At 34.9% G+C, this 24,200-nt stretch overlaps 1 protein-coding gene across 1 annotated transcript in view; it reads right to left on the bottom strand.

The window, feature by feature from the left end:
• The window catches only part of LOC110664091 (mannosyl-oligosaccharide 1,2-alpha-mannosidase MNS1), a 44,756-nt gene that overhangs the window by 2,390 nt on the left and 18,166 nt on the right, over positions 1 to 24,200 (bottom strand). Inside the window, exons 10-13 of the mRNA XM_021823622.2 lie at positions 22,334 to 22,442; positions 22,116 to 22,214; positions 16,586 to 16,666; positions 1,228 to 1,398 (exon numbers count right to left, since the gene is read on the bottom strand). Of these exons, the coding sequence (XP_021679314.2) occupies positions 1,228 to 1,398; positions 16,586 to 16,666; positions 22,116 to 22,214; positions 22,334 to 22,442 (460 nt within the window). The remainder of the gene's footprint in view (positions 1 to 1,227; positions 1,399 to 16,585; positions 16,667 to 22,115; positions 22,215 to 22,333; positions 22,443 to 24,200) is intronic.

The raw sequence follows: 24,200 nt of genomic DNA, 5'->3' as shown, positions 1-24,200 counted from the left end.
TCAAACCTGAACTATTTTAGGTATTTCCCTCCAAAAGCAGTTACACTACTTTCCTAACATTCCTTCTCCTTTTACTATATTATGTAACAGAATATTCCCCGTTAGTTGCAGTAAGATGTTTCTAACAGGTGGATCAGCATTTCAGACTTAGAATGCGTGCCATCCTTTCATGGAACAAAAAGCTGTATATTTGCTTTTCAAACCAAGTTTTGTAGTTTCAGTGGCACATGAATCATGTAAGTGAATTCAAGTTTGCAATTTTTTGTGCTTATATTATAGAATACTTATGGAATTGATGTGCCATATATGTTTAACTTTGTATCATGGTGAAACAATAAATCATTTGTGCATGCAGGGTACATTTTGAGATGTGCTCTTTAGCCACTATTCTGAATTAAAATTTTATAAATACATTTTTTTTTCAATATTATGCATTTCCCCTTATTCATAGTTTTTATTTTTATTTTTCTTTTTATTTTTTGTCTTTGTGTATTTTAGATGTTTTATGAACTTTTATTTCATTCTTTGATAATGCAATTACTTGCATGGTTATGCTCTTATATTTTCTATTTATGAACAAATTCAACACAAATGGCTCCAACGTCAAAACAAACTATGGGCATATATGCTGCTAAAAGTAAACTATCACTCTTAAAAACTACCAAAAACTCCATATACATGATTTGAAAGTATTAAGACACCTCCATTTTGCCAGATATTTTATAAACCATAACTTCATAGCTGCTATAGGAAATAATTAAGAAAATCACTTTACCCAAACTAATACTGAGTGAACATACAAAACTAAGTCCCTTGCCTCTGCTGCATTTTGTATAACAGTCCAATTTAACAAAAACCCAAAATACCCCTTATAATGATCCCATAACGAATGGTTATTGCTCAGACTCTTTCCATAGCAATTGCTACCAGCTACCTCTACCACTGCTTCCATACGTAATTCTTTTGTAAGCTCATCCACTAAGAAACCACTTTTAAGTCAGTCTCTATTATAAGTATAAAAGGACGTAAAGGCCACAAGAGCACCATAACTTCGGCAACACCATGAAAGGAATTATAGAACAAGAAGCAAGCAAAATATGATCAATCAAAGACAACGGTAAAGTATTCATTCTCTAAAGAAGAATGCCCTCTGATGAAAATGTTATCCTGAAGTACAAAAAATGTAACCAGACTTAATATCATTCAATGGATTAGAGGAGTGCTTACATCCTTTAGCCCGACATATCCAGTCTCGATGCGTGAGTTCTTTTCAAATGCTTGGAATATATTCCAACCCCACTCTTGGTATGTCTTGTTGCCAGTTAAACGCCACAGGTAAAAGAGCGACTCAATTGTTTCAGGTCTCAGTATATTCCATGATGTACCCACACTCATGTCCTGAAAATGAGATTTGTGGAACGGTCATAAGTATTTAGTAATGGAAACAATTCATTGTTGTCAGTCATGAGGAAATTTTAGTAAGAAAGATAATATCACATGGAAAATATGGTATCCTCCTACATTAACAAATTCACATACCAGCAAGACAAAAAAGGCAGTGCCCTCCAATCTAATTGCATAATGCTTAATGAAAGTCCTCTAAACACCCCAGAAACAGAAGCCAACAAAGAAGCCAAAAAAACTGCTGTCCCACAACAAATCAAAGGACAAACTCTGGCTCCTGAAAATACTTGCATTCCTTCTTTAGTAAACGGGTCCCAAATTAATTGCCAAACCAGATTTCTAGTAAGTTTCTTACCAAAATCATGAGAGATTAGCCTAATTGCAACAAATTGAGCTCAAAGACCAAATTGTCTAGTTGAAGTTTCACAACTACAGTGAATTAATATAGGGTTCAATGACCATTAGTACAATTTGCTTGACAAAGCACATTTAGCAAACCACTTTCTCTATATAAGCCCCTACTTGTTTGGAAGTGTTAAGGCACAGATTCTGCATTAATGGTCCCAGCACTGATATCAGCTAGTTACTTGTACATTTTTTTCACCCTAATTCTTTTGTAATCTTTACTGTTTCACTCTCTTTTTTGCTTTCCACTTCTTTCTCCATCCATTCAGCACTGTTCTCTTTCTCACAATTTTTTTTTCACACTTTACACTTTCATTCTGCAGTTTCTCTCTCTCTCTAAAGTCAAAGACACTAAAGTTCTCTCTTCTCTCTAGTTAAAAGCTATAAAGTTATATCCGACTTTCCCCTTGTCTCCTCTCAAGTTTCTTTCTGAAAATTGAAGTCCAGTTACTGATTCTCTCTCTCTCTCTCTCTCTCTCTGTGTGTATATATATGATCAAAGCTCTTATTGTATCATATTGTTCCTGCATGTTGCTTCCCTTGCTTTGCCATTAAGTATCCTTTTTTTATTTTATTATTTTTACCCTCAAGAGAAATAAAAAGTTCTTTTTTTTTTTTTGAGAGGGGGTTTTCGGACCGGGCGGGCGGGCGCCCTGGGGACTGGTAGTAGTACAGAATAACATGGCCAGAAGTACAATTACTTGAGGAAAAACAATGATACAATTTTTTTTTACATGTATGTTTTATGAGATGCCACTATATATATATATATATATATATATATATATATATATATATATATATATATATATATGAAAAGAAAAAAGCGAGGAAAATTATCACAAATTGATTGATTTTGATAATATGGCTGATGATAAAGGCAAAGATGAGGAGGTGGAAATCAATTTAAATGGAATGAGTGCCATGTACGGCAAAACTAGCAAAGGATACAGGAGAGAGAGAGAGAGAGAGAGAGAGAGAGAAGTGGTCTTCAACTGCAACATAGAAAACTGTAGTAGCAGTTGAACTTAGAAAATAATGTAGAGAAAGACAAGCCAACATAAATTCTGCATTTGAAAAAGGAGAAGAGAGCCATGGCATGTCAGTTCATTGATAGATTTTTTAGAAAATTAAGAATATCCCCCCACACTGAGTAAATATACACTTGTATCGTCACTTCTTCAAAAGTGATTAAGTAGTCCTTGGTTTACAGAAATATACAATTTAGTCTTCTCATTACACTTTAGTCCCTTCAATTTTAAGTAAAATAACTTTAAATCCCTGACCTTTTAAACTTTTAGGGATTAGAAGGTTGTATCATTTGAAAACCTAATGACTAAAATGATGTTCAAAGTAAAAAATCTGAAACTAAAGTCTATGATACTTTAACAGTAAAACTAAAGCATAGTGAAAACTAACAAGTTCAACTATTTAATTCCTTTTTTGAAAAACACATAATTCAAGTGTATATTTTGCCAAATGTTTGGGGTGTTTTTGGAATTTGTCCAGATTTTCCTATCAAGCTAGGATTAAATTCAGTGTCACCCACATAGATGGCTTTAATTGGACGGTTGAAACTATTGGGCAATGTTATGGAAAGTCAATCACTATATTATTTCTCTGTATATTCTGTATTCTGTATTCCTATTTAGGATTTCTTATTTAGGATTTCTTCATAATTAGTAGAACACAATTATAGGAATCAATTGTATATTTATACCCATGTACAGATTATTTAAAATTAACGAGAATCATCTTTTTCTACATAGTATCAGAGCAAGTCATCTATCTAGGGTGACTATTCGTTCTCACCACCCAGCTCAGGAGAGACCTTGGCCGCCGACGGGCCATTTCTATTCCGATCAACATCGCCGGCGTCGCCTTAACCCCCTCATTCCACCACTGTGTGTTGTTGCCTGATCCAGTACACTATTAAAGGACTTCCAAGGTTTGGCTTTCAGATCCTATTTCGGTATTTGCTTGATTTGTGATTTTGGGTTATTTTGCTGCTATAAGTACTTTGGATTAGCGTTTCGGTTAATTTTCTTTGTCTCAACAAATGACAAACAATAAGAATGTTATTTATGATGTGATTCCTGTGATGAGTAAAATCACGGAACACAAACTTAATGGTTCAAATTACCTGGAGTGGAGTAAGACTGTTAGGGTCTATTTGCATAGCATTGATAAGGATGATCACCTTACTAAAGATCCACCTACGGATGATACACGACAAACTTGGCTAAGGGAGGATGCTCGGTTGTTTTTGCAGCTTCGGAACTCGATTCACAGTGAGATAATTAGTTTAATTAATCACTGTGAATTTGTTAAGGAATTGATGGATTACTCAGATTTTCTGTATTTTAGTAAATGGAATATCTCCCGTATTTATGATGTTTGTAAGGCATTCTACCGTGCTGAGAAAGAGGATAAGTCTCTCACGGCTTATTTTATAGATTTTAAACGGGTATATGAGGAACTTAATGTATTGTTGCCTTTTAGTCCTGATGTGAAAGTTCAGCAGGTCCAACGGGAGCAACTGGCCGTTATGAGTTTTCTTGCAGGCCTTCCTTCAGAGTATGAGACTGCTAAATCTCAGATTCTCTCCAGTTATGAGATTTCCTCTTTGCATAAAACGTTCACACGGGTCCTTCGTACAGAGAGTACCCAATCTTCACAGCCTGCCAGTAGTGCTCTTATTAGCCGTAATCCAAATGGACAAAAAGGTAATAGAAGAGGAAGTAGAGGAGGAATTACAGGCAATAGAAGTAATCAGCATAATGGAAAGGCTAGTTCTAATCAGGACTCAAGAGGAGTCATTTGTTATTATTGCCATGAGCCTGGCCATACAAAATATAATTGTCCGCAGCTTCAGAGAAAAAATCAGCGATCATAGATGGCAAATATGGCAGCAGAGGATTCTACAGTATCTTCCTCTGAGAAAACTATTTTTGTATCTGCAGAGGATTTTGCACAATTTCCCCAGTATCAGGCATCTCTAAAGCCTACCAGTTCCTCTGTCACTGCGATCGCTGAGTTAGGTAAATCCAATACATGCCTTGTGTCTTCCTCATCCAAATGGGTTATTGATTCTGGTGCGACAGATCACATGACAAGTAATTCTAGTCTTCTATCTGTTTTTCAGTCTAATCTCACTTCCTCTACTATTACTTTAGCTGATGAATCTACTTCTTGTGTCATGGGTTCTGGAACTGCGAACCCGACTTCGTCAATTTCTTTGTCATCTGTTTTGTGTCTATCAAAATTCTCTTTTAATCTACTTTCTGTTAGTAAACTTAATCGCACTTTAAATTGTTCTGTTTCCTTTTTTCCTGACCAGTGTTTGTTTCAGGATCTTACGACGAAGCAGATTATTGGTAGAGGACGTGAATCAGGTGATCTCTACATTCTGGAAAATCATGCACCGCGGTCGCTTGTTTGCTCCAGCACTTTAACACCTCTTGAAGCTCATTGTAGATTGAGCCATCCTTCTTTGTCTACCATGAAGAAGCTGTGTCCTCAGTTTCAGTCTTTATCAGTACTAGAATGTGAGTCGTGTCAGTTTGCAAAACATCATCGTTTGCTTTCTGTGTCTAGAGTCAATAAACGAGCTTCATCCCCTTTTGAGTTAGTTCATTCTGATGTTTGGGGTCCTTGTTCTGTTACTTCTAAAACTGGATTTCGTTATTTTGTTACTTTTGTTGATGATTACTCTCGTGTTACCTGGTTATATTTAATGAAGAATCATTCTGAGTTATTTTCTATCTTTTGTGCCTTTTGTAATGAAATCAAAACTCAATTTAATATTTCTGTGTGCATATTAAGAAGTGAAAATGCCAAAGAATACTTTTCAGCTCAATTTCAGTCTTATATGACACAAAATGGCATTCTTCATCAATCTTCCTGTGTGAATACCCCATCCCAAAATGGCGTGGCCGAAAAAAAAAAACAGCATCTTCTTGAGATAACTCGTGCTCTTCTTTTTCAAATGAAAGTTCCTAAACACTTTTGGGCGGATACAGTTTATACGGCATGTTTTTTTATCAATCGTATGCCGTCTTCTGTCCTTAATGGAGATATTTCTTATACTGCTTTGTTTCCTACAAAATATTTGTTCCCTGTTGAACCCCGTATTTTTTGTTTTACCTGTTTTGTGCGTAATGTTCGTCCACAGGTTACTAAATTGGATCCAAAATCTCTCAAATGTGTCTTCCTTGGGTACTCCCGGCTACAAAAAAGGCACCTCTGTTTCTCTCATACTCTTATTCGTTATCTTGTTTCTGCAGATGTCACATTTTTTGAGTCCACTCTATTTTTTTCTCAATCATCTGTATATGAGAATCAGGGGGGAGGATGATCTCTTAATATATACTGTCCAACCAATGTCTAGTCCTCTCCCACAGCCTGTTCCTTCTGTCTCTAGACCTACTCGACATTCTGTTGTTCATATTTATTCCAGGAAATTGGAGATTTCTGACTCAGAACCTCCACCAGCTATTTCATTGGGAGATCATGTACCTCATACTGATCATGATTCTGATCTAGACTTATCCATTGCTCTTCATAAAGGTAAGCGTTCATGTACTTACCCTATCTCTTCTTTTGTTTCTTATAATCAATTGTCTTCTTGTTCTCGGTGTTTTGTTACTTCTTTAGACTCTATTCCTATCCCTAATACTGTTGGTGAGGCACTGTCTCATCCTGGATGGTGTGCTGCTATGAAAGAGGAAATAGAGGCTTTAGATGCTAATGATACATGGGAACTGTTGCCTTTGCCCACTGGTAAGAAAGCTATTGGTTGCAAATGGGTATTTACAGTAAAGGTAAATCTTGATGATTCTATGGCTAGGTTAGAAGTACGCCTTGTAGCAAAAGGATATGCTCAAACATATGGGGTTGATTATTCTGACACTTTATCCTATAGGTAAACATACTTTTGTTCGCTTGTTTATCTCTTTAGCAGCTACATATGATTGGCCCCTGCACCAATTGGATATCAAAAATGCTTTCCTTCATGGTGATCTTCAAGAGGAGGTGTATATGGAGCAACCACCTGAGTTTGTTGCTCAGGGGGAGTTGGGTAAAGTTTGTAAGCTTCGGAAGTCTCTTTACGGCTTGAAATAAAGTCCTAGGGCTTGGTTTGGGAGATTCAGTGAAGCAGTACAGGAATTTGGTATGCAAAAGAGTAAGTGTGATCACTCAGTATTTTATAGGCAATCAGAGGCTGGTCTAATTATCCTGGTAGTCTATGTGGATGACATTGTCATCACTGGAAGTGACTCTGGAGGTATTTCATCTCTTAAAACCTTCCTCCAAACTCAATTTCAGACCAAAGACTTGGGATTGTTAAAGTATTTCTTGGGTATTGAAGTTATGAAAAGTAAGAAGGATATTTTCTTATCTCAAAGAAAATATGTCCTCTATTTATTGACAGAGACAGAAAAATTAGGTGCTAAGCCTTATAGTGCACCAATGACTTCAAATTTAAAACTGTTAGCAGGGGATAGTGAGTTGTTTGAAGATCTAGAGAGATACAGAAGATTGGTAGGAAAATTGAACTACCTTACAGTCACTCGTCCTGACATTGCTTATGCCGTTAGTGTGGTAAGTCAGTTTATGTCTTCCTCAACTGTTGCTCATTGAGAAGCCTTGGGACAAATCTTGTGTCATCTGAAGGGCGCTCCAGGAAGAGGTTTGTTATATGATAATCATGGGCATTTGAATGTTGAATGTTTTTCAAATGCCGACTGGGCTGGATCTAAGGTTGACAGAAGGTCAACTATTGGATATTGCGCTTTTGTTAGAGAAAATTTGGTGTCTTGGAGAAGCAAGAAGCAAAGTGTAGTTTCTTAATCTAGTGCTGAATCCGAATACAGAGCCATGGCACAATCAGTAGGTGAGGTAATATGGATACTTCAATTACTAGATGAGACAGGTTTTAAGACCTCCCTGCTTGCGAAATTGTGGTGTGATAATCAAGCTGCTCTCCATATTGCTTCTAATCCGGTGTTTCATGAGCGGACCAAACATATTGAGATTGATTGTCACTTTGTTCGTGAAAAAATTCAATAACAGATCATCTCAACAGGACACATCAAAACTGGAGAGCAGTTAGGAAATATTTTCACAAAAGCTCTGAATGGAGCTAGGATTGACTACATTTATAACAAGTTGGGCATGATTAACATCTATGCTCCAACTTGAGGGGGAGTGTTATGGAAAGTCAATCACTATATTATTTCTCTGTATATTCTGTATTCTGTATTCCTATTTAGAATTTCTTATTTAGGATTTCTTCCTAATTAATAGAAAACAACTATAGGAATCAATTGTATATATATACCCATGTACAGATTAATTGAAATTAAGGAGAATCATCTTTTTCTACAGGCAACATGGCCCAAATTTGTAGCCTCTCAACCACTGAAGAAATAGTCCCAATTTTGACGGAGTAACTTATACAAATGATCTTTTGAAGAATCACACAAATGCAATGATGAGGCATCACAATGTCAAATAGGTGGACAAACAAAAATGCAATTAATAAATTTCCTGGTTCATCATCTAGTAGGCTAACTACTACGAAGTTAATTGCGTATCAATCAGAAAAATTGGTGAGAGGACATTTAAGTTGCTTGATGAGTTTGTAGAGTATGCTAGGAGAAGCCAATGTTGTGGAAGTAATAAATGATAATGGATCTAGTTTCAAGTTGCCAAAGGAAGCTATTAGAAGTAAAAAGGTCTCACTTGTATTGAACCCATGTACAACACATTGTGGTGATCTTATGTTGGAGGATTAAGGTTTTGTTTCATTCATAGTCATTGAACTTATCATTGATTTCAACATGATTACCAAACTTCAATTTGTTAAAATCACTCAAGTTAATGTTTAAAGGATGTCATTACTACTAGATTTTGGTAGAATACCAAACATATTTTTTACATGATAACCAAAAACATTCTTTTCTAATATAGTTCAATAGCTTAGAGGATTGTTGACACAGTGAGTAAAAATAAAATAAAAAAATTCGAGGAAGGTGGGAGTGTTGAAATGGGAACCTATATGGTCAGGCTAAATCTTCCGATTTAGACTGTGATTTCTATTATAATTTGGAGTCTTTAATTCCTATTTAGTTTTAATTTATATTCCTACTTTATTTAGGACTCTAAAATATTATTCCTATTTAGATTAGGGCTTTTAAATTTATTCCTAATTAGTTTAAGATTATAAGCATTATAGATACTCCTATTTTCATTATGTACAAGTCCTTTTAGAATTATTTAATGAAATTTTCTTCTTCATAAAATTGGTTTGCTTTATCCATCCTTAGACTTTGAATTAAATATTGTGTTTTTTAAAGTCTTTGATTAGATCATATTTATTTTCAAGAGTATGATCATGTGTCGATCCTTTCGGAGCTACACGATGCGCTAGGTGATATCAAAACAAGGATTTTACCCTTATTAAGATGGCCAATACCGATGGTGGTGATGACACCCAACCTCGTGATGATGATCAGGGGTTGCACGTTATTTTTTTAGCAATCAAAGAACAAACTGCATCTATTCACAATATAAGGAGTCAACTGCAAGAGATTCAAGAGCAATTGAGTATTGTATTGAGAGTTTATGGTGTTGAGAAGAGAAACCATAGCTTGAATCACGCCAGAGGAGTTAACTACAGTAGAGTCAATTATGATTCTTTTCTTTTTAGTTCTAGAAGGACATTGGTTACTAATGATAAATAGAGGAAGTGTTATTAAGGAATTGTGTATTTCAATAAAAACAAAGAATATGAAGTGGAAGCAAAACCTATTGAGATATCGAAGGGCGTTGAAGATTTGGAGTAAGAACAAAGAGAACAATTCGAAACAAAGAAATTTGACTTTGAAGAGTTTATTGTGCCTTTTGCTATGACTGATGATAATGAGCTTGAACTGGAATATAGAGGAGGAAGTTGAAATTCATAAGAAAAAAGAAGAATTAGAGATGTCGATGAAAGTTAAACAACAAACCATGGAGATTTCAATAGAAATTGAAGAGGAACAATCCATAGAGACAATAGTAGAAATTGAATAAACTCAAATCATTGAGTTTATAGAAATTGCAGATTTTTCTAACCCTTTAATTCCTAATGCTTTTATTGATTTTATTTGTCCAGATATTTCCAAGGATGCAAAGGAAGATGTTGAGTTCTTCAATTCACCCTTGCTCGCTTTAATCTCATTAGCACTACATAAGAAGAAGATTATATGGTGTCATCTTCCAATTGTACTTTTGATTCTTCAAAATTTTAAAATTCGAGATCAAATTTTTTGCAAAGAGTGGTGGGTGAATGATGCAGTGCGTAAAAAACTAAAAATAAAAAATTTTCGAGGAAGGTGGGTGTGTCAAAACGGGAACCTATATGGGCAAACTAAATCTTCCTATTTAGACTGGAATTTCTATTATAATTTGGTTTCTTTAATTCCTATTTAGTTTTAATTTATATTCCTAGTTTATTTAGGACAAAAATATTATTTCTATTTAGATTAGGACTTTTAAATTTATTCCTAACAACTTAGGATTATAAGCATTATAAATACTCCTATTTTCATTATGTACAAGTCTTTTCATAATTTAATAAAGTTTTCTTCTTCATAAAACTAGTTTCCTTTATTTATCCTTAAACTTTGAATTAAGTATTGTAATTAGATCTTATTTATTTTCAAGAGTTTTATCGTGCGCCGAAGGATCTGCACTACACGCTGCTTCAATTGTCATGCTTAGTCATCACCCATCACAAGAGAATGTTAGTAAAATAACAAAAAAATATTACCAATAACGAACTTCTTGATACAACATCAAAGTTGAGTAATTTGTTGACAAAAACTGAAATTTAGTGACCATTCAGAAGTTTGGTAATAAGATGAGTGAGCATGAGTGGAATTAGCCAAAAATATTGGGAAATATCTTGAGCCTTCAAAAATTTTGAAGGGCTATCATAACTTGGTCATTTTTATTGCACATGATAAGGGGGTTCATTCACAAAGCAAATAAAGCTCAATATGCCTAAAAAAACCATATTTATCCTTATGATCTCATCATAAAATGCATCCAAAACAAAAAAACAAAAAATTCATTGAGAGCTATTTCACCTTAAAGGACTAGGTTTCTAGCAATTGGCAACAAAGCATTCGACAAACAAATTGAAGAAATTATATTGATGCCTTAACTATGTAATTATGGTTATGAATATTCTTCCTCAAGTTCATAGGCTTACTGATAATATGAAGAAACTAACATATATACTTTTGTAGCCATGGATGGAGCCAAGAACTAACCAAGAAAATATCCAATGAGCATGAAAAGTATAAAGAAATCTTCACAATTACTGATGATAGATGGGAATGCCAACTTCACCAATCAATCCATATTGCTAGGCACTTTCTAAACCCAAAACTCTTTATAACAAACCAATTATATAGTTTGATGAACTGAAACACTTGTTGGAGACCAAAATTTGCAAGACAAAATCATAGGTTAACTATCCTTGTAAAAAATAGCTAATCGACTTTTTGGTATTTCATTGCCATTAGATTTTGAAAGAAAAAGGTCTAGGTACATAGCTATTATAAAAGAAAATCTTTGTTAGAAAAGGATTCCTAATCAATATAGAATTCCTAACCAATGTAGAACTCCGAATTAGTGTAAAAGATAACTGTTTGTGTGTCTATATGTGTGTGTGTGTGTGTGTGTGTGTGTGTGTGTGTGTGTGTGTGTGTGCGTGTGTGTATATATAACCCTTTTAGAAATTAATGAAACACCTTTTCTCACATGGTATCAGAGCCAAGATGAAAGATTGAAACAATTAGTTTGAAATTAAATTTTTTGCCTTATGACCCTATTTATCTGCTTTACAACCCTATTCTCTAAGTCACCCATACAGGGTGCCTTGTTTGCATCATTGCCCTTCTTGTTGGAGATCTTGGCCACCGATTGGCCTTCAGTTAAACTTCGGTGACTGGATGTGCAACGTGTGGCTCTCATGTGCCGTCCATTGTTCTGTGCCTTAGGTCCACGCACTAGCATGTGTGGTGTTCTCCAACAACGTCCAATGGTCAGACTTCTTCTTCCAACGTCGCCTCAACTATGTCAGGTTTTGGGGCTTTTTTCTTAGTGGTGCGTTAGAACTTGGCTTTTCAAGTTACTATTTAAACGGGATTCTGCCACTAGAAATGGAGGCAATCTTTTGAATATTTAGGGTTACTTATGGACTGTGGATATTTAAAGGACAATGGCTAAGGGTGAGACTAAGTCTATGATTCCTGATGTAGTTTCAATGATGACTAAAATACCGAACACAAACTCAATGGCTTGAATTACTTGGAATGGAGCAAGACAGTTCGGATTCAATTGCAAAGCATTGATAACGATGATCATCCCACAAATGATTCACCTGATGATGATACCAAGCCCGCTTGGCTGAAGGAAAATGCCTGTTTGTTCTTACAGTCTCCGAATTCAGTTCACAGTGAGGTAATTAGTCTTATTAATCACTGTATGTAAAGAATTAATGGAATATTTAGAATTTTTATATTCTAGCAAAGGCAATATTTCTTGCATATATGATGTTTGTAAGGAATTTTTCGACTTGAGAAACAGAATAAGACTCTTACAGCATATTTTATGGAATTTAAACGTATTTATGATGAGTATAATGTCCTGTTAATCCTGATGTAAAGGTGCAATAAGCTCAACATGAGCAAATAGTTATAAGTTTTCTTGCTAGTTTACCCTCAGAATATGAGACTGTTAAATCTCCAATTCTCTCTAGTTCTGAGATTTTCACTCTGCATGATATCTCCACACGTGTCCTTTGTATAAAGGGTACTCAATTTTCACAACCCACTATTGGTGCTCTTATTAGTCGGAGTGTGAGTAGACAACAGGGAAATAAAGGAGGATATAAAGGAAGGGTGACCAACAAAAATAATCATTGTAATGGGGAGGTTAGTCGTTCTAATCAAGACTCGAGAGGAGTCATTTGTTATTATTGCCATGAGCCTGGACATACAAAATGTAAATGTTTGAAACTTCAAACAAAAAATCAGCGATCTCAGATAGCAAATACGGAAGCAGAAGATTCTACAATTTCTTCCTCCTTTGAGAAAACTGTCTCGGTGTCAGTAAAAGAATTTGCACAGTTCTCCCAATATCAAGCATCTCTAAAGCCAACCAATTCCTCAATTGCTATCACTGAGTCAGGTAAATCCACTACATGCTTTATGCCCTCCTCGTCCAAATGGGTCATTGATTCTGGTGCTACAGATCATATGATAAGTAATTCTAATCTTTTATTTGATTTTCAGTCTTTTACTACCCCCTTCCACAGTTACTTTAACTCATCGATCTACTTCTTGTGTCATGAGTTTTGGAACTACGAATCCAACATCGTTCATATCTTTGTCATCTGTCTTATGTCTACTAACTTCTCCTTTAATTTACTTTATGTTAGTAAACTCACTCGAAACTTAAATTGTTCTATTTCTTTTTTCTCTGACCATTGTTTGTTTTAGGATCTTGCAACAAAGAATATTATTAGTAAAGGGCATGAGTCGAGTGGTCTTTACATCCTTGATAGACGTGAACCGCAATCTCTTGCTTGCTCCAATACCTTAACTCCTCTTAAAGTTCATTGTAGATCGGGCCATCCTTCTCTACTTTGAAGAACTTATGTCCTCAATTTCAGTCTTTGTCAATACTAGAATGTGAGTCATGTCAGTTTGCTAAGCATCATCGTTTACCTTCTGTGCCCAGAGTCAATAAACAGATTTCGTCTCCTTTTAAGTTAGTTCATTCTGATGTTTGGAGTCCTTGTTCTATTACTTTTAAACCTGAATTTAGATATTTTATTACTTTTATGAATGATTACTCTCATGTTACACGGTTATATTTAATGAAGAATCGTTCTAAGTTATTTTCTATCTTTAATGCCTTTTGTGTTGAAATTAAAACTCAGTTTAGTACTTTTGTATGCATGTTAAGAAGAGATAATACTAAAGAATATTTTTCTAAGCACTTTCTGACCTATATGACTCAAAATGGTATTTTTCACCAGTTATCTTGTGTTGATGCACCATCCCAAAATGGTGTTGTCAAAAGGAAAAATTGGTATCTTCTTGAAGTAGTTAGAGCCCTTTTCCAAATGAAGGTTCCTAAATATTTTTGGGCTAATGCAGTTTCCATAGCATGTTTTCTGATTAATCGTATGCCATCTTCTAACCTTGATGGAGACATTCCTTATGTTGTTTTGTTTCCATCTAAATCTTTGTTTTTTGCTGAACCCCGTATTATTTGTTGTACTTGTTTTGCGCGTGATGTTCATCCATAAATTTCTAAATTCGATCTAAAGTCTCTTAAATGTGTTTTCCTTTGATACTCTAGGCTCCAAAAAGGATAAAGATGTTTCTCTCCAACTCTTAATCGTTATATTGTTTTTATTGATGTTACTTTTTTTAGTCTACTCCATTATTTCCTCAAACATCTATGTATGAGAATCAAGGGGAGGAAGATGATCTTTTAGCATACACTGTCAAACAGAATCCTCCTCCTACTCCTTCTGTCCCAATCACAATCAGACCTCCTATTATTCATGTTTATTCAAGGAGATTGGAGTACTCCGACTCAAATCCTCCACTAGCTTCTTCATCAGAAGATCTGGCTACTACCACTGGTCATGATCCTACTCTAGATCCTACCCTATTTCCTCTTTTGTTTCTATGATCATTTGTCTTCTCCTTCTCGATGTTTTGTTACTTCTTTAAATTCTATCAACATCCCTAATTATTGTTGAGGCATTTTCTTATCCTGGCCAGTGTGCGGCTATGAAAGAGAAAATGAAGGCCTTAGATACAAATGACACATGGAAACTAGCGTCTTTGTCCACCGGTAAGAAAGCTATTGATTGCAAATGGGTCTTTACAGTAAAAATGAATTCTGATGGTTCTATAGCCAGATTAAAAGCATATCTTGTAACTAAAGGATATGCTCAGACATACGGGATTGATTACTATGATACTTTTTCTCTTGTAGCTAAACTAGCTTCAGTTCGATTGTTTATCTCTCTAGCAGCTACATATAATTGGCCTTTGCACCAATTAGATATCAAGAATGTCTTTCTTCATAGTGATCTTGAGGAGGAGACGTATATGGAGCAACCACAGTATTTTTTGCTTAGGGAGAGTTAAGTAAAGTTTGCAGACTTTAAAAGTCTCTTTATAGCCTTAAACATTTCCTTCAAACCCAGTTTCAAACAAAAGACTTAGGCCTACTTAAGTATTTTTTTGGGTATCGAAGTTATGAAAAGTAAGAAAAGTATCTTCTTATCTCAGCAGAAGTATGTTCTTGATCTACTGATAGAAACGGGAAAATTTGGTGCTAAGCCTTGCAATCCGCCTATGACTCCAAATTTGCAACTTGTAGCAGAGGATCGTAATTTATTTGAAGATCCAAAAAAGTACAGGAGGTTGGCAGGTAAATTGGACTGTCTTATAGTAACTCGTCCTAATATTGCATATCCAGTGAGTATGGTAAGTCATTTTATGTCTTCCCCAACTGTTGCTCAATGGAAAATTTTGGAACAAATCTTGTGTTATTTGAAGGGAGCTCCAGTGTGAAGCTTATTATATAGTAATCATAGGCATTTAAATGTTCAGTGTTTTTCAGATATAGACTAGGTAGGATCTAAAGCTGATAGAAGGTCATCTACCAGATATTTTGTCTTGTTGGAAGTAATTTGGTATCTTAGAGAAGTAAGAAGCAGAGCGAGTCTCTTAATCAAGTGCTAAATCAGAATACAGAGCTATGGCACAATCAATGTGTGAGATAATATGGATACATCAATTATAGATGAGGTTGGCCTTAACACCTCTCTGCCGATGCAATTGCGGTGTGATAATCAAGCTGCTCTCTATATTGTTTCTAACCCTGTGTTTCATGAACAAGAATATTGAGATTGATTGCCATTTTGTTCATGAAAAACTTCAACAAGGGGCCATCTCAACACATTACATCAAAACTGAAGAGAAATTAGGAGATATGTTTACAAAAGCTCTACATAGAGCTCGAGTTAACTGCATTTGTAACAAGTTGGGCATGACTAATATCAATACTCCAACCTGAGGGGGAGTGTTATAGCAGTCAATCCTTATAGGATATCCTTGTTAGAAAAGGATTCCTAACCAATGTAGAACTCCCATCCAATGTAGAACTCTAAATTAGCATAAGAGATGACTGTGTGTGTACATATATACGTGTGTGTGTGCGTGTGTGTAACCTCTTTAGAAATTAATGAAACCCCTTTTCTCACAATAGCTAGTAATGATTAAGCTAATTTTTACATAGTTATAAGCGAATAGTGTTTTTCAAATATTATATATATGATTCCTATGAACTAATCTTTTATGGCATATTATTTTTCTAAGCATTTTAAAATATTTGTGCCTTGCTTCAATCAAGTGAGCACTTTTCTTGTGATTTGTGCTTTTTTGCTTTCATACTACAAGCAACCCACACAACCTTACACTGTAAACCTAAGTGAGGGTAAGACTCACTATACTTGCAATATAAAGAAGTTAAACACTTATAGACCTTTCTTGCAACATATCATTTCTATTTGCATTCTCGAGAATTGAAAACCAATAAAAGCCCTCACCTTGACTCATAATTTGACTTTTCAAATTCTTATTCGCAAAATGAAAAAAAAAAAGTCATTATGATGATAAAGGTAACTAACCTGGCCAGGATGGAAAAAATAGTTTTCTCCAGCCAATTTTGTTGGTGTTGATTGGTAAAAGTTGTAACAAGTCCACGCAAGCTGCATAAAGGGAAATAAATAAATCAAATTCCAATTATTAAGAGGTCTCTAAGGAATAAACCCTAATAAGTATTTGGAAGAGATGAAAAAGTCAATAATGTAAGAATTGTGTCCAAGGTTGATCTACTTCTAAGATCCCAAGCCAATCACATTCAACTAGGTGCATCTAAAGCATCAATTCTTGGAGCTTTGAGCACAAAAGGCATACCTAACAAGCAAATTCTAAAAGTTTTATGGTATACTATTTCTATATACCAAATTATTTCCCCAATAATATTATAATAATTGAGCAATCTTGAAAGCTTGTAAATAAATAAACAAATAGATAAATATACAAACAAATAAATAAAAATTCCATGACACACTAAAGAGCAACAAAAGCATATTATATCATCACCAATTAATTAGGTATATTTTGTATGTAATCCAATGACTTTCCGGTTATAGAAAATTTTAATAGATATGAGACATTGGATATTCAAATAGCTTAAGCAATCTTTGGACCTACAACTTAGTGCAACAACACAAAGCTTGCCAATTTAAGCCTTTTTTTTTTTTAAAGTCCAAATAACTTGAAAAATCCAAAACTTTGGTGTTCTTGTTAGTTTCACCCCCACTTTCAACTTAATTAATTAAATTCGAATTTTTGGGTTCTTGATGCCAGTTATAGCCACTCCCTTTGTTGGTCTTCTTTGCTAATTTGTTAGCCTTCAATGAACATGACATGAGCATATTGGCATTTTCTACAATCCTAAAGTACATGTTCCACATAAGCATTTTTCACAAGAAGAAAAATGTCATGTCACCATTTATCACAATTATTAATATTTGTAGTATTTGGCACGAAGGTTTTTTTTTTCAATTTTCTAATAATTTATAATGCAATGTGTATTTTGGGCGTTTTTGGAAGTATTAGCATATATCACATTGCATTCATGAGAATTTGTAGTTGCAAAAATGAGGACAATACAAGAGATGACTCCAATTGATATAACACCTCATAGTTAAGGATATAATTGATGACTGAAATACCAAGCTAAAATTGACATGCACTAAGTTTTTGCTTTTTCTAGCACATTATGCCTTTTTCTAGCTTTCTCTATATTATGTATTACAAACCTTTATGTACTTTATTTCAAAAATATTGTTATGGAAAGTCAATAACTATATTATTTCTCTATATATTCTGTATTCTGTATTCTTATATAGGATTTCTTATTTAGGATTTCTTCTTGATTAGTCGAACACAATTATAGAAATCAATTGTATATATTTACCCATATACAGATTAATTGAAATTAAGGAGAATCATCTCTTTCTACATAGTATCAGAGCAGGTCATCTATCCAGGGTGACTATTTGTTCTCACCACCCAGCTCAGGAGAGACCTTGGCCGCTGACCGGCTGTCCCCTTTGATCCGGTCGCTGGAATCCAAGCGTGTGAGGCTTACGCGCCCAACTCAAGTTCTCGCCGTTTCTTCACTTGCCAGCGCGTGGAGAGGCATCCGCCGGCCGTTTCGACTCCGATCAGCATCAACGGCGTTGCCTCAACCCCCTCATTCCAGCATTGTGTGCTGTTGCCTGATCCAGTACACTATTAAAGGACTTCTGAAGTTTGGCTCTCAGATCCTATTTCGGTATTTGCTTGATTTGTGATTTTGGGTTATTTTGCGGCTGAAAGCACTTTGGATTAGCGTTTCGGTTAGTTTTCTTTGTCTCAACAAATGGCAGACAATAAGAATGTTATTTCTGATGTGATTTCGGTGATGACTAAGATCACGGAACACAAACTTAATGGTTCGAATTACCTAGAGTGGAGTAAGACTGTTAGGGTCTATTTGAGTAGCATTGATAAGGATGATCACTTAACTAAAGACCCACCTACTGATGATACACGGCAAACTTGGCTAAGGGAAGATGCTCGGTTGTTTTTGCAGCTTCGAAACTTGATTCACAGTGAGGTAATTAGTTTAATTAATCACTGTGAATTTGTTAAGGAATTGATGGATTACTTAGATTTTCTGTATTCTGGTAAAGGAAATATCTCCTGTATTTATGATGTTTGTAAGGCATTCTACCATGCTGAGAAAGAGGATAAGTCTCTCACGGCTTATTTTATGGATTTTAAATGGGTATATGAGGAACTTAATGTATTGTTGCCTTTTAGTTCTGATGTAAAAGTTCAGCAAGCCCAACGAGAGCAACTGGCTATTATGAGTTTTCTTGCAGGCCTTCCTTCAGAGTATGAGATTGCTAAATCTCAGATTCTCTCCAGTTCTGAGATTTTCTCTTGCATGAAACGTTCACACGGGTCCTTCGTATAGAGAGTACTCAATCTTCATAGCCTGCCAGTAGTGCTCTTATTAGTCGTAATCCAAATGGACAATAGGGTAATAGAAGAGGAAGTAGAGGAAAAATTACAGGCAACAGAGGTAATTAGCGTAATGAGGAGACTAGTTCTAATCAGGACTCAAGAGGAGTCATTTGTTGTTATTACCACAAGCTTGGCCATACAAAATATAATTATCCACAACTTCAAAGGAAAAATCAGCGATCACAGATGGCAAATATGGCAGTAGAGGATTCTACAGTATCTTCCTCTGAGAAAATTGTTTTGATATCTGCAAAGGATTTTGCATAGTTTTCCCAGTATCAGGCATCTCTAAAGCCTACCATTCCCCTATCACTGCGATCAGTGAGTCGGGTAAATCTACTACATGCCTTATGTCTTCCTCATCCAAATGGGTTATTGATTCTGATGCGACAGATCACATGACAAGTAATTCTAGTCTTCTATTTGCTTTTTAGTCTAATCTCACTTCCCCTACTGTTACTTTAGCTAATGGTATATGGGAACTGTTGCCTTTGCCCACCGGTAAGAAAACTATTGGTTGCAAATGGGTATTTACAGTAAAGGTAAATCCTAATTGTTCTGTAGCTAGGTTAAAAGCACGTCTTGTGGCAAAAGGATATGCTCAGACATATGAGGTTGATTACTCTGACATATTTTCTCCTGTAGCTAAACTTACTTCTATTTGTTTATTTATCTCTTTAGCAGCTACATATGATTGGCCCCTGCACCAATTGGATATCAAGAATGCTTTTCTTCATGGTGATCTTCAGGAGGAGGTGTATATGAAGCAACCACCTGAGTTTGTTGCTCAGGGAGAGTTGAGTAAAGTTTGTAGGCTTCGGAAGTCTCTTTATGGCTTGAAACAAAGTCCTAGGGCCTGATTTGAAAGATTCAGTGAAGCAGTGCTGAAATTTGGTATGCAAAAGAGTAAGTGTGATCACTCAGTATTTTATGTGCAATTTGAGGCTGGTCTAATTATCCTGGTAGTCTATGTGGATGACATTGTTATCACTGGGAGTGACTCTGCAGGTATTTCATCTCTTAAAACCTTCCTTCAAACCCAGTTTCAGATCAAAAACTTGGGATTGTTAAAGTATTTCTTGGGTATTGAAGTTATGAGAAGTAAGAAGGGTATTTTCTTGTCTCAAAGAAAATATGTCCTCGAACTATTGACAGAGATAGGAAAATTAGGTGCTAAGCCTTGCAGTGCACCAATGACTCCAAATTTACAACTGTTAGCAAGGGATAGTAAGTTGTTTGAAGATTCAGAGAGATACAGGAGTTGGTAGGAAAATTGAACTACCTTACAGTCACTCGTCCTGACATTGCTTATACCGTTAGTGTGGTAAGTCAGTTTATGTCTTCCCCAACTGTTGCTCATTGGGAAGCCTTGGGACAAATCTTGTGTTATCTAAATGGAGGATATTTGTTATATGGTGATCATGGGCATTTAAATATTGAATATTTTTCAGATGCCGACTTGGCTGAATCTAAGGTTGACAAGAGATCAACTACTGGATATTGTGTTTTTGTTGAAGGAAATTTGGTGTCTTGGAGAAGCAAGAAGCAGAGTATAGTTTCTCGATCTAGAGCTGAATCGGAATATAGAGCCGTGGCACAATCAGTATGTGAGGTAATGTGGACACTTCAATTACTAGATAAGACAGGTTTTAAGACCTCTCTGCCTGCGAAATTGCAGTGTGATAATCAAACTGCTCTCCATATTGCTTCTAATCCGGTGTTTCATGAGCGGACCAAACATATTGAGATTGATTGTCACTTTGGTCGTGAAAAGATTCAACAACAGATCATCTCACCAGGAGACATCAAAATTGGAGAGCCGTTAGGAGATATTTTCACAAAAGCTCTAAATGGAGCTAGGATTGACTACATTTATAACAAGTTGGGCATGATTAACATCTATACTCCAACTTGAGGGAGAGTGTTATGGAAAGTCAATCACTATATTATTTCTCTGTATATTCTGTATTCTGTATTACTATTTAGGATTTCTTATTTAGAATTTCTTCCTAATTAGTAGAATACAGCTATGGGAATCAATTGTATATATATACCCATGTACAAATTAATTGAAATTAAGGAGAATCATCTCTTTCTACAAATATGTATATTTTTTGGCACCAGCACCTTGCACCAGTAGCCCTTGTTGCCTAAGTGTGCCTAAGACAGTAGACTGTACTGCTGCTACTGCAACAACTGCAAGAAATATTTCCTTCTTAAGCTTCCTTTATCACAACGCGTGGCTCAAAAATTATTCTTCCTTTGTCACAATGCATGATAAACCAACAACCTAATGATGCTTATGTAATTCCTCAAGAAATTTGTGGTTCTTATAATTAAAAGAATAACACAAAGTTTCAACACAAAATACATGATGCAATAAGACCACTGCAATTCATATACAAATATACGCTTGCAGGAGCACGACTGCATATTGAGGCTAGATTTAGGATTTATTAGGAGGTTAGAATGAGTAGGAATAGACGGACAATTAGGCTTGTAGTGGAATAGGTTTAAGAAGTAGAATTAAACAAGAACTACTAATGTTATGTGGCTGTTTGCAGTCTTGGTTAGGCACTTTGAAAAATGAAAACAAAGGGTGGTTTAGGCTTCACACCTATGCTTCCTTTCTCCTTAATGATTGCAGCCAAGGTTAAAGCTGTATTGCACAACTCAAGGCAAAATTGCAGGATTTTTTGTTGATTGAAATCTGAATTATTAGCATTACAAGCATAGGTATATCCAAAATTGTTAAGATAAAGGACTTCACAACAAGTTCAAATCCTCATAAGATTTGGACTTCCAACAAAAAACTAAAAGAAACACTATTACCCTAAATCAATAAGGAGTTAAGGACCTAAATTAACAGATACAGGTTTTGTTGAAAAGAACATGTCAAGATGTTTGCAAGTCAAAAAAATTGTCAACTCTTACTCCAAGCCCAAAAATAATTACTAAAAAAATTTTCCAAGTTTAAACATCTGTTATGCATGACAAACCTTGAGATAAAGACGAATTCACAGCCAAATGAAACAATTTAGTTTTAAGATTCAGCTTTGGAGACAATAATAATACCTCCTCTGCAAGCGAAAGAAATTTTTTAGAGTCAGCAGGATCATAACCAGATGATCCTAAAGCTATCATTCCTGGAGCAAAGCATGCCAATTCATCCATCTGCAAAAAAATAAAGAAAGAATCACCTAGAGCATCACAGTTCTTTTTTTTTTTTTTTTTTTTTTGAAAAGGGAGATCAGAAAAATATAACAGGGTAAACCCATACACTAAAATGCTACCTTGTCCGCAAGTGCATCTCCACTCTTCTCACAAATGTATGTGAAAGATGATGGCGTTGTTTTCCTAACCAAGCTTAGTAAGCCTTTCATTGATTTCTCCCACATTTCTCTGCTTCCAATATTCCGCATATAAGTTAGATGTTAGGCATTCCAAAAAACCACAGTGCTAATATAAAACTTCAGATTTAAATTAAAACAAGACAAGTACTTTTAACAATAATAGTAACAAAGGGAGAGATATAGCATCATCTATTAGTGGTATGCCCTAGAGCATATCATTTTGTATGTATCTTGTACATATCTTATTAATAAAAGGCAATTTCACTTTTCCGTTTACATAATATATTTATGTGTAATAGAAAAGGTCCATTGATGTTTTGTTAGAAATTCTATTCTTAAGTTGTTAAGAATATGAGTGACAGTATTTCTAACACAAAGTATCATCAATTGGTTCACAATCAAGGATTCTTCACAAAGAACATGACTCATCCAGAAATATTGTAATCATGTTTATTTCCAAGGTATTTATATGAGATATAAATAAGATAGAGTGGGGAGTCTCATGCCACATAACAAATATGATAGACACTTATACATGATAAGTAGGCAGAACCAGTGACGCTTATGACAAGCACATGGAGTTTACTCTTGTCAATGCATTGTCATATATCATATCAGTGCATATAATCTTTAGACCTAAGATAACACAATTATCTTGTATATAGGTGGTTTGAGTTTGATACTACTTTCATACTTGTACTGTGTATGGGTATATGGGCATATGTTGGCTCCTACTAGTTATATATAGAGATAGGTGTTGATCAAGATGGAATCTGTTACCCTAAGTAAATAGGGATAAAATCCTATGTTCATTTAATTGTTCTTGATGTTTCAAATTCCTGGTCAAGACAGACAGATTTAGTTAGAAAAGAGTTTCTGACAAGAAAATCTAATTAATTAAGAACTGGAATTAAAAGAGAACATAATGTTTACAGCAAATGGGGTTTGACATTAACCATGACTCCAGCTCGAATTGGGATTTTGTAACAGAGAGATTCTAGTACATGGTAACATATGATTAAAGGTTCATTTAAGGTATTCCTTATTACGGATTGGGCGGCCATGGCATACTATGCTAGGTGTCAACCATGGTTTATGAGATGCCTGAAATGATTTAGAGAAATCATTTACGGTAAAAAAGAGTTCTAATGATATTAAGAGTTAATATCATTTCTCATTGCAAATAAGTAACGAGCCTAGTAAATCACACATCTACACAAACTAATCACCATTTAAAATGTGATTTAATTGATTAATTAAAGAATTTAATTAATTAATTAAAGAGGTTTGGTTTGCAATAAGATTGCAAAGTCCCTAGCATGACTTGAAACAAAATCTAGATTATTGGATGTATAGTATAAATTAAATTTATATTTAATTTGATTAAATATGAATTTAATTATGAGAAATTAATTAATAGAGATTAATTAATTAATTAATTTATATTTGATATAAATTGATTTAAAGAGGAGAAATTATAATTTTGGGTTGAGAACTCAAATTAAAAGGTAAGGGCAAATTGGTCTTTTCACATAGTGACACATGGCACCATATGATCTTGCCACTTGTCTTTCTATGATGGAAGATCACATATCATGATTTAAATGGAGCTTGACACTTGACTTCATAGAATTAAATCAAATAATAATAAGATGAGATCTTGTGATGACATGTGGCAAGGGAGTTAGGGTTTGACCTCAGTACATAAAGAAAAATTATAAAGAAAAATCAGCCACCTCTCTTTTCTTTTATGTTGGACGGCAACATGCTCTCTTCCTCTCCTCTTCAATTTCTCAATTGATTCAAG

The sequence above is a fragment of the Hevea brasiliensis genome, chromosome 11 (genome assembly GCF_030052815.1).
Source record: "Hevea brasiliensis isolate MT/VB/25A 57/8 chromosome 11, ASM3005281v1, whole genome shotgun sequence".
NCBI lineage: Eukaryota > Viridiplantae > Streptophyta > Magnoliopsida > Malpighiales > Euphorbiaceae > Hevea > Hevea brasiliensis.
This window is presented reverse-complemented; position numbering and strand designations above follow the sequence as displayed.